The 11747-nt window shown below is 42.4% G+C and overlaps 1 protein-coding gene across 1 annotated transcript in view; it reads right to left on the reverse strand.

Annotated features, from left to right (window-relative positions):
• SCAMP1 (secretory carrier membrane protein 1) overlaps positions 1–282 on the reverse strand; it is a 123183-nt gene extending 122901 nt beyond the window's left edge. The window contains exon 1 of the mRNA XM_041752797.1: positions 135–282. Within this exon, the coding sequence (XP_041608731.1) occupies positions 135–191 (57 nt within the window). The 5' untranslated portion in view covers positions 192–282. The remainder of the gene's footprint in view (positions 1–134) is intronic.
• Between the last annotated feature and the right edge of the window lie 11465 nt (positions 283–11747).

Here is an 11747-nt window from a genome sequence, read left to right on the forward strand (position 1 = left end):
AGGCCCAGGCGCGACCCGAGGCGGCTGCGGCGGCCCCGGCCCGGCCCGGGCGGCTGAGGGGCGCCGCGGAACTTGCCGTTCTCCCGGACAACGACGCGTCGCGGCCGCGGGGCCCGCGGGGGCCGCACGCTCACCTTGAAGGGGTTGTTGAGATCCGGGTCCGCAAACGGGTTACTGTCGAAATCCGACATCGCGCTCGCGCTCGGCGTCAGCCACCGGACCCAGGCGCAGACCGGGAGACGAGGCGAGGCCGCCGCCCCCCTGCGCGCTCACGTCGCCGAGCAGATCCGGGTGCAGCTCTCGGGGCCACCCAGCCGGCCGCGCCACTGAGCATGCCCGGTGCCACGGGCTCCCGGCCGGCGGCGCCGCTCCCGTCCGCGGTCGCGCTCTTCCGGGCCGGGATCCACGTTCCGGGCTTTGGCTTCGACCGCAGGGACCAGGGGCGGAGGGAGCCGGGAGCGGCGGGCCGGGCTGAGCCCCCGCGTGCGGCTGGACTCCATCCCACCGCCACCCGCGGCACACTGGCTCCCTGAGGTCCAACGTGACGGGGGGCGCGGGAGGGGCACCTGTGAGCGGGGAGGACACGCGCGGACCCCGCCTCCCAGGCCCCGCAGGCGGCCCGACGCGCGGGCTGCGCACCTGGGCAGGGGGCGGCGACTCAGCCGCGCTCCGGGCCCCGACCTCGCCGCCGAGCGCGGCGCACGCGCCCCACCCGCCCCACCTGCCCTCGCAGCCCCTCGTCTTCCGGTCCCGGGACGCGCGGCTGCTGACAAATCACGGAGGCCGGCCTCGCGGTACCGACCCGGGCCGGCTCCGCCGAGCTTAGGGAGCGAGCGGACAGCCCGCCGGGGGTCCGGCCCTGCTCCCATTCTCCGGAACCTGCAAAATGGCTACTTCTCGGCAAATGAATGGGGCTGGGTGAGGGTGACACGAATCCAGAAGTCAAGGCCCTAAGTTACTGTTAGTGGCTAGTGGATGACAAAAGGATGCTTTTTTTTTTTTGAACTTTAAGACATTTGGGTGCAAAATACACACCCCTGATTTTTTTTCCTAACGGTCCCCAACACCAGGGATGAGGTCACTGGAAAATGGGTACACGTAAAGAATTTTGTACCAGCTGTTGCCCTGCCCCTGCACTTAACCGGAGGGCACCTCTATCCCCACTTTAATCTGTCTGCTCTAACAGGAAAGCACTTAGCAGAGGAAGCGCTGGAGAGCCAGAATTATTCTCACCTGGTAGGTGCCTAAGAATAGTAAAAACTAGAATTAGTCTGCTTCGCCTGGGGGGGTGGGGGAACCGTGCACAATGCAAAGTCACCAGCAGTGATGCTCCTTCCCCCCCTGTGAAAGCACTAGCTCTAGGGTTGATGGACACCCCCCCCCCAAGAAAAAAACAATACATTAACTATAATCTCTCTTTGGCAGGATCCAAGTTGAAATATAGGACAAAGAAGCTGCTTCTAGGCAGCTGACTAGGAGAGTCAAGGAAAAAGTGATGACAGAAATAATGATGGCACAGCCTCAAGATTCTAGACGTGGAGAAGGACTAACTGTACTCACCACCCTATCCTCCGCTGCTGCCTGGTGTCTGGTTCATTACGTTCATGCTCAAAACATGTGTTGGGTTCGAATCCCACTTTTGATACTGGTACTACTCACTTCCTATCTTTGAATCTGTAAAGGGTTATTTACGAATTATGTAAGATATAGAAAAGTGTCCTGCGTGTATTAGTGCCTAACAAATATGGGTTGAATGTCTGAAAATGGCAAGGGGGCCCAGCGCATTGTTCTTAGATACTTTTGTCCTCATCTCTCCTGAGCTTGACCTTGCCCACCTGATCTGCTTCTCCAGCCACTTTGGCCCTCCATCCCTCCACCTGTCCTCCAAATGACTCAAATAATCAGAAGCTATTTATTATGCATCTACTATGTTCCAAGACAATGAGTACTAGCTTAGCCTGCATTGCAGGATGGAAATTTCCAATACACTGTGTTTACAGCTAATGATATTAGTGCCTAAAGAATTACTGACTTTACTGTTACAGAATCCTTTGGAATACTTGTTAATGATGCAGACGCTCACCTCTGTACATCTCCTATGTAGGAGATTTTTTTTTTAAGATTTTATTTATTCATGAGAGACAATGAGAGAGAGACAGAGACACAGGCAGAGGGAGAAGCAGGCTCCATGAAAGGAGCCCGATGTGGGACTTGATCCCGCATCTCGGGATCATGCCCTGAGCCGAAGGCAGACATTCAACCGCTGAGCCACCCAGGTGTCCCTCCTATCTTTTAAATTCTGCTTAAAAGAATCTAAAGTAGGGGCCCTGGATCTGCATTTTTAATTTTTTAAATGTCTTTATATACAAGTACATTACATAAGTGCATACATGGATTCACAGCATAAATACTAATGTTCTCACTTTTTATCTCTTTATTCTTTGCTTTCCTTTCTCTCTTCCTCTACTTTAACAACCTAGTATGATCCTTTCAAAATGCTCATAACACTGTACATCTACATGCACATAATATACGATCATACACAAATACATAATAAATAAATTCATAATACATGTTCATGTAGACATATTACATATACAGAGTTTTGGCATTGTCTTGAAAATAGATATAATACATATTGTCCTGCAACTTGTTTTTCTTGTTCAATGATACTTTTGGCAGTTTCTTAGTGAAATGTGTGTTAGCAAAGAGACCGTATAAGCTTTCTGACCCAAATACCACATAAAAATTACCACTTTTTAAAGTTTTTGTTTATATATTTATGTAATTTCTGCCTGCAATGTAGGGCTTGAACTTACACATGCTCTTCTGACTAAGCCAACCAAGGGTCCCAATATTTTCACCTTTTATGTATACCTAACTATAGAGGTGAAAAGTGTCGGGAAGCATGGCCTGTGTCTAATTCATTCTCTTTTAACAGTTGCGAAATCAGCATATTTTTTTTAAATTTCATTTATTTTTTTATTGGTGTTCAATTTCCCAACATATAAAATAATACCCAGTGCTCATCCCATCAAGTGCCCCCCTCAGTGCCCGTCACCCAGTCACCCCCAACCCCCACCCAACTCCCTTTCTACCACCCATTGTTCCTTTTCCAGAGTTAGGAGTCTCTCATGTTCTGTCTCCATTTCTAATATTACCCACTCAATTTTTCTCCTTTCCCCTTTATTCCCTTTCACTATTTTTTATATTCCCCAAATGAATGAGACCATATAATGTTTGTCCTTCTCTGATTGACTTATTTCACTCAGCATAATACCCTCCAGTTCCATTCACGTCGAAGGGAATGGTGGGTATTTGTCATTTCTGATGGCTGAGTAATATTCCACTGTATACACAGACCACATCTACTTTATCCAATCATCTTTCGATGAACAACGAGGCTCCTTCCACAGTTTGGCTATTGAGGACATTGCTGCTAGAAACATCGGGAGGCAGGTGTCCCACCATTTCACTACATCTGTATCTTTGGGGTAAATCCCCAGCAGTGCAATTGCTGGGTCGTAGGACAGTTCTATTTTTAACTCTTTGAGGAACCTCCACACAGTTTTCCAGAGTGGCTGCACCAGTTCACATTCCCACCAAGGGATCCCCTTTCTCCACATCCTCTCTAACATTTGTTGTTTCCTGCCTTGTTAATTTTCCCCAGTCTCACTGGTGTGAGGTGGGATCTCACTGTGGTTTTGATTTGTGTTTCCCTGATGGCCAGTGATGCGGAGCATTTTCTCATGTGCTTGTTGGCCATGTCTGTGTCTTCCTCTGTGAGATTTCTCTTCATGTCTTCTGGCCATTTCATGATTGGATCGTTTGTTTCTTTGCTGTGGAGTTTAAAAAGTTCTTTATAGATCTTGGATACTAGTCCTTTATCTAATACGTCTTTTGCAAATATCTTCTCCCATTCTGTAGGTTGTCTTTTAGGTTTGTTGACTATTTCTTTTGCTGTGCAGAAGCTTTTGATCTTGATGAAGTCCCAATAATTCATTTTTGCTTTTGTTTCCCTTGCCTTCCTAGATGTATCTTGCAAGAAATTGCTGTGGCCAAGGTCAAAAAGGCTGTTGCCTGTGTTCTCCTCTAGGATTTTGATGGATTCTTGTCTCACATTTAGAGCTTTCATCCATTTTGAGTTTATCTTTGTGTGTGGTGTAAGAGAATGGTCTAGTTTCATTCTTCTGCATGTGGCGGTCCAATTTTCCCAGCACCATTTATTGAAGAGACTGACCTTTTTCCAGTGGATAGTCTTTCCTGCTTTGTCGAATATTAGTTGACCATAGAGTTGAGGGTCCATTTCTGGGTTCTCTATTCTGTTCCATTGATCTATGTGTCTGTTTTTGTGCCAGTACCACACTGTCTTGATGACCACGGCTTTGTAGGACAACCTGAAATCTGGCATTGTGATGCCCCCAGCTCTGGTTTTCTTTATTAATATTCCCCTGGCTATTTGGGGTCTTTTCTGATTCCACACAAATCTTAAGATGATTTGTTCCAACTCTCTGAAGAAAGTCCATGGTATTTTGATAGGGATTGCATTAAATGTGTAAGTTGCCCTGGGTAGCATTGACATTTTCTCAATATTAATTCTTCCACTTCATGAGTATGGAATATTTTTCCATCTCTTTGTGTCTTCCTCTATTTCTTCCAGAAGTGTTCTGTAGTTTTTAGGGTATAGATCCTTTATCTCTCTGGTTAGGTTTATTCCTAGGTATCTTATGCTCTTGGGTGCAATTGTAAATGGGATTGACTCCTTAATTTCTCTTTCTTCAGTCTCATTGTTAGTGTATACAAATGCCACTGACTTTTGGGCATTGATTTTTGTATCCTGCCACACTGCCAAATTGCTAGCAATCCTGGGGTGGAATCTTTTGGGTTTTCTAGGTACAGTATCATGTCATCTGTGAAGAGGGGGAATTTGACTTCTTTGCCAAATGGAATGCCTTTTATTTCTTTTAGTTGCCTGATTGCTGAGGCTAGGACTTCTAGTATTATGTTGAATAGCACTGGTGAGAGTGGACATCCCTGTTGTGTTCCTGATCTTAGGGGAGAGGCTCTCACTGTTTCCCCATTGAGAATGATATTGGCTGTGGGCTTTTCGTAGATGGCTTTTAAGATGCTGAGGAATGTTCCCTCTATCCATACACTCTGAAGAGTTTTGATCAGGAATGGATGCTGCATTTTGTCAAATGCTTTCTCTGCATCTATTGAGAGCATCATATGGTTCTTGTTTTTTCTCTTGTTGATATGATCAATCACATTGATTGCTTTATGAGTGTTGAACCAGCTTTGCATCCCGGGGATAAATCCCATTTGGTCATGGTGAATAATCTTCTTAATGTACTGTTGGATCCTGTTGGTTAGTATCTTGTTGAGAATTTGCATCTGTGTCCATCAGGGATATTGGTCTATAATTCTCCTTTTTCGTGGGGTCTTTGTCTGGTTTTGGAATTAAGGTGATGCTGGCCTCATAGAACGAATTTGGAAGTACTCCATCTCTTTCTATCTTTCCGAACAGCTTTAGTAGAATAGGTATGTTTTATTCTTTAAACGTTTGATAGACTTCCCCAGGGAAGCCATCTGGCCTTGGACTTTTCTGTCTTGGGAGATTTTTGATGACTGCTTCAGTGTCCTCCCTGGTTATCGTCCTGTTCAAGTTTTCTATTTCTTCCTGTTCCAGTTTTGGTAGTTTGTGGTTTTCCAGAAATGCGTCCATTTCTTCTAGATTGCCTAATTTATTGGTGTATAGCTGCTCATAATATGTTTTTTAAATCGTTTGTATTTTCTTGGTATTGGTAGTGATCTCTCCTTTCTCATTCATGATTTTATTAATTTGAGTCTTTTCTCTCTTCTTTTTAATAAGGCTGGTTAATGGCTTATCTATCTTATTAATTCTTTCAAAGAACCAACTCCTGGTTTTGTTGATCTGTTCTGAAGACAGTTCTTCTGGTCTCTATTTCATTGAGTTCTGCTCGAATCTTTATTAAATCTCTTCTTCTGGAGATCAGCATATTTAAAGGACTCCCAAGTGATTCTAATAGAAGTGATATGCTGACAACATTTCGAGAACACTGGTAGAAAGTTGTTCACACATAAGGTCCATGGGTGAGCTTACTGATTAGCTTTCATGAAATCTAGACTCCTAGGACATGAGAAATGAAAGGAAGTTAGCTGTTTCATTACAGAAGAAACTGACTTTGGACAGGTTAAATAATTTGCCTTAGGTTAAGTGGCAAAGGGAGTGAATAGAGGAACTAGGAACAGAATTCCATTCTCTTGACTCACATTTCAGACATTAAATTGAGAGATTTGGTTAGTAATATTTCATAAAAGAAAAAAATGCTATGTGGAAGATAGAAAGTCAACATATGGGAATGTTTGGATGCCATTTGTTGGGTGCTATTTTCCAGGGGCTGCCTCCTAAATTTGATAGAACAAAGAATGAAGAATCAAAACTAGTTCCTAAATGCAGCTCTGCCATAAACCAGTTGTGTGACTTTTATCAAATCAATTGCACTCTCTGATCTGAATTTTCACACTAGTCATTCAATAAGTGTTATGGAGCATCTACTAACTGATAAACAGTGTTTTGGATGTTGAAGGTAAAGCAGTGAATGAGATAAAAATGTGGGGACTGTTCTCATGAAACTTCCTAAAAGGCCTAGAACATAACTAAATGATATTTTGGGTCCTTTGGACAGCTCTAACATTTTATTAACCCGTGGCCATGTCTCTTCCCCCTCACTCTGGTTCCCCTGCCTTAGGGTATGCCTCACACTATTATCATGCTTCTTCTCCGTAAGTCTAACAAACTAAATTTGAGAATCTTTTGGGCAGTGGTTGTAGGCTGAAGTCCATGTTTTCAACATTGGCTAACATGTAGCCAGTAAACGTTGAGAAAATGTCAAGATAGAAATTTACATTTCTTACCTCAAAAAGTTCATTGGACTAGGGGTTCACTAATGGGCTAAGGTAGAAATTCATCATCTGTCACAGTGGACCCTGTCTCAAGCTTTGCTGCTACTAATCCCCACAACACCCCAACAGAAGCTATGTGGCCTTCTGTTTTGCCAGTGGCTCCATTTCCAGGACGTAGGAGACAAAAGCACTGTGGGTTTGGCCAAATAAAGGTCCCCCAAAGATGTCTACACTCTAGCCCCTGAAGCCTCAGAATATGTCATCTTACATGGCAAAAAGGGACTTTGCAGGTATGACTAAAATTGAGATGGAGGGGATCCCTGGGTGGCACAGCGGTTTGGCGCCTGCCTTTGGCCCAGGGCGCGATCCTGGAGACCCGGGATCGAATCCCACGTCGGGCTCCCGGTGCATGGAGCCTGCTTCTCCCTCTGCCTGTGTCTCTGCCTCTCTCTATCTCTCTGTGACTATCATAAATAAATTAAAAAAAAAATTAAAAAAAAAATAAAATAAAATAAAATTGACATGGAGAGAGTATCCTGGATTTTCCAGAGGGACCAAGTGGGATCAAGGAGTCCTTAAAAGTGGAAGGGAAGGACAGAAGGCTTGCTGGTTTCGAAGATGAAGGAAAGGGAACATGAGCCACGGCCTATGTGTGGCCTCTAGAAGTGGAATAGCCTTCAGCTAACAGCCAGCAAGAAAATGGAAACATCAGTCTTAAAATCGTGAGGAACAGAATTCTGCCAACAACCTAAATGAGCAAGGAAATAATTCTCCCCTGTCTCTAAAAAGGAGCCACGGCCCAGCTCAGACTGTGATTATACCCCAATGAGACCCCTAGTAGACTCCCACCACCGCTCCCCAGCCAGCTCACCACCTAAGCTAACCCTAGCCTAACCAAATGTCGCAGAATTACCTCTTCCCATATTATATGCTGTTGAAGAAGCTGCATGGTCTGAGTATCCTTTAGACAATGACATCATAGTGGCATTCTTCTTTGATTCACTAGATGAAAGTATTCTATAGCAGTGGAATACAATAAACATCACAAAAATGTGTATTTTGAGTCTCCACTCAGCCACGACTATACATGTACACATAGTCGCGGCTACCAAGAATGTCCTTCCTCTACTCGATTTCACTTAACAGAATTCCAATCGATCCTTCATGGCAAATTTCCAATAATATGTCCTGAATAAATCCTTACTGGCTATCCCTAATCCAAAGTTGTCTTTTCTGTCCCATATCCAAAACAATTCAGTGTCTTTGTTATAGAATTCATAATATACCATCTCCTATGAGAATAAAATTATTAGCACATGTTCAGCATATATGGTGGCTCTCGATATTTGGAGTGAATGAATGTATGTATCTCTCCATGATGTGAGCTTCTGAACTCGGAGAAATTTCCTCTTTATATTACTCACAGAGCCTTGCGCAAGATCCTGCTCAAAGAAGGTAAGTATTCAAGAAATCATTGTTTATTGTTAACATTTTTAGTTTATAAAAAAGAATCCCGCATAACATCCTTGCTCAGAATAAGCCCAAATATAAGGTTAAGAACAACCATTTTAGTAGTCAATATAAACAGATTTGTGCAAGTACAATGATAAAATCTTCTGGATTGAAACTCTGAATTCCAAACAGTGACATCATAGAAACCTTGTAAATGGTACAGGCCAATGAGATGCAAGAACTACCTCTAGGGATGCCTAGGTGGCTCAATTGGTTAAGCATCAGGGGACAGCCTGCTTCTCCCTCTCCCTCTGCCCCTTCCTGCCTCACATTCTCCTTCTCTCATTCTCACTCTCTCTCCTCTCTCTCTAAAATAAATTAATAAATAAAATCTTAAAAAAAAAACTAACTGTAGAGTTCATTTTATTGGCTAGAATGGTCTGCATAAGAACATTATGATTGGGATGCCTGGGTGGCTCAGCAGTTGAGCGTCTACCTTTGGCTCAGGGCATGATCCCGGAGTCCCGGGATTGAGTCCCGCATCGGGCTCCCTGCATGGAGCCTGTTCCTCCTCCTCCTCCCTGTGTCTCTGTGTCTCTCATGAATAAATAAATCTTTTTAAAAAAATTATGGTGAAATTACCCTCATTTTGCAAGACAAAAAGACATTATTATACATATATATGTTATATACATACACACATAACTATACCTAAATATTGAGGCATTTATCAGTGATCATATTTAAAATATTATAAAAAAGGAAAATAAGGTAAAATAGTCTCATAGTAAAATATATAAACTATATAGTACATTATATAGTACATAAATAATATGTACTATATGTACATATAGTCATAGTAAAATATATAAACTATATAGTACATATATAATATAGTACTACATACTGTATTATATATGACAGAGTATGTAGCAAATTATACTTACAGTAATTATACAGTAATAGTAAAATATATAATATATAGTAATATGTAATATATATATAGTAATAGATATAGTAGTAGTAAAACAAGTATTACAGTCCTGTAACTAGTTTGGACACTACATGTGAGAAGCAGGAGGACTACTGTTATTTTTATCTAGATACGTTTTCAGAAAATTAATTTTGACTTTTTTCACGAACCATAAATTGTATAATCATACTTGATATTACCTAATGTCTGTGTAGTTTCATAAAAGTCTTCAAAGAAAGACAATTTACAATTCTTAAACTGCAAATTAGGCGTAAATCTTCAGGGAACTCTTTTAAGAGAGGAAATAATCACAGCAAGCTAACCCATTTTCTAATCTCCCAAAAGAAATACCCCCAAATCTGACTAGTGGTTTTTTACAGAAAGAAAGTTTAATTTTCTCCCTCTCTAATGCTGAGGATTTGAAAAAAGAAATCAGTTTTATTTAAAATAGCTAAAAGGGGAAGAGAGAGTAAAGATAGTTAAAATTTCTTGCATGTCTGACATGTGTCAGCCCCTGAAATGCTTCAGGCTCAACGTACACTTTCTCCTTACAGTGTACCTTTGGGAAGCAAACATTATTATCTTCATTTCACAAATGAGAAAATGAGAACACAGTTGAAGTGAACCTAACAGTTATTTTAGGAATTATGTGAAATGGAGGTCTCGTATCCGGAGTTTTGTATTGTTTGTCCTTGCATTCTACCATCTTCTTGGTTCATTAAGGATGCCATTGTAACCCAACGTCCAACTACCAGATGGCTGGGGAGAAATATTGACAGGGATGTGGATAACTATATCGATGGTCTCTGGGTCTGAAAACCAGAGCTCCTGCCCGCCATTCCCCATCCCTATCACATCACCTCCCTTCATTGAAGCGGTCCTTGGAGCAGCTGCCACAGTTGGTTTCCCTCCATTTGCACCTCAGGAATTTTCTGCCTGTCTCTTGGCGTGGTCTTGGGCTGTGAGGCTAAGGGGGGACATTTTTCCTCCCACGAACACCAGTATAGTCCTGCTCAAATCTCCTACTCTTTAGACATCTTAGCCAAGGCACTGGATTCTGGTGAGGGATGGGCCTTACACAGGGAGGCTTTCATGATTTTAGGTTTGTTTACAATGCTTTGATGAATCACAACTTTATCTTTTGTCCCTCTCTTTACATTTTCACGCCCTCTGTTTTGTGGAACCTGGCACATCGCCCTAGGAGCTTGGTTACAAGGCCATAGAAAGCTACCACACAGTGTTGCAAGCAAACTGTCCTTTTATCTCTAATCACACTAATATCCCTAGACCAAGCCTGGCTATCTTGACATTTTCCTACCTTGAGCCACTGTCACTAATCAAGAGATGGTTTCAAAGGTCAAAGCATAGATTTGTTCATATTCTTGGTTCTAAAAACTGCTTAGTCTGAGTACTGGGCATTAGCTCCAATTTGTCTCATTATTGACTCCTCCCAAAACCCTATAACATCTTAGGCAAATATAACTAATTCAAATAACAGGGGATATGTAATTTAGCCCCCATTGTATCATCCCAGGACTAGATATCTCATATAGAGCAATAGTTAAAAGAATTGGGGATCCCTGGGTGGCGCAGTGGTTTGGCGCTTGCCTTTGGCCCAGGGTGCGATCCTGGAGACCCGGGATCGAATCCCACATCTGGCTCCCGGTGCATGGAGCCTGCTTCTCCCTCTGCCTATGTCTCTGCCTCTCTCTCTCTCTCTGTGTGACTATCATAAATAAATAAAAAATTTAAAAAAAAAAAAAGGTCATTTGCCTTTAAAAAAAAAAATAGTTAAAGGAATTGGAGAGCTTTATCTTTCAACTATCAGTTTCAAACTTCTCCCCTTTTGTGGCTCCTGCAATTGACCTATATAGCCTTTCCTGGTGACTCCTACTCAAGGAATTAATTGATCCATCCTCTATAAAACTGGAGAACTCTATTTATATATTTATATTTTTATTTATTTATATTTTTATATTATTTTATATTTGTAATGCAAATATAAAATTGGTAATATTGGTAATGCAAAAACTCAGTTCTGCCAAAAGCAGGACCTCGGTTTGGGTGAAAGTGACAAGTAACTTGGGTATAAGTAGGTTGTCTGAGTGCCATTCCCAGGAAGCCAGAGTGAGGGAAAAATAAGACCGCTAAAGAGGAAAATCCAATAAATGAGTAAATTTTTAAAAAGATTGATTTTATTTATTTATTTACTTACTTATTTACTTATTTATTTATTTATATGAGAGAGAAAGAGAGCACAAGCTGGGGGAAGAGCAGAGGGAGAATCTTTACCAGACTCTGAGCCGAGTGTGGAGCCCAGTGTGGGGTCCAATCCATGACACTAAGGTCATGAGCTGAGCCAAAACCAAGAGTTGGACACTTAACTGACAAGTCA

This window comes from Vulpes lagopus, chromosome 4 (assembly GCF_018345385.1).
Source record: "Vulpes lagopus strain Blue_001 chromosome 4, ASM1834538v1, whole genome shotgun sequence".
Taxonomy (NCBI): Eukaryota; Metazoa; Chordata; class Mammalia; order Carnivora; family Canidae; genus Vulpes; species Vulpes lagopus.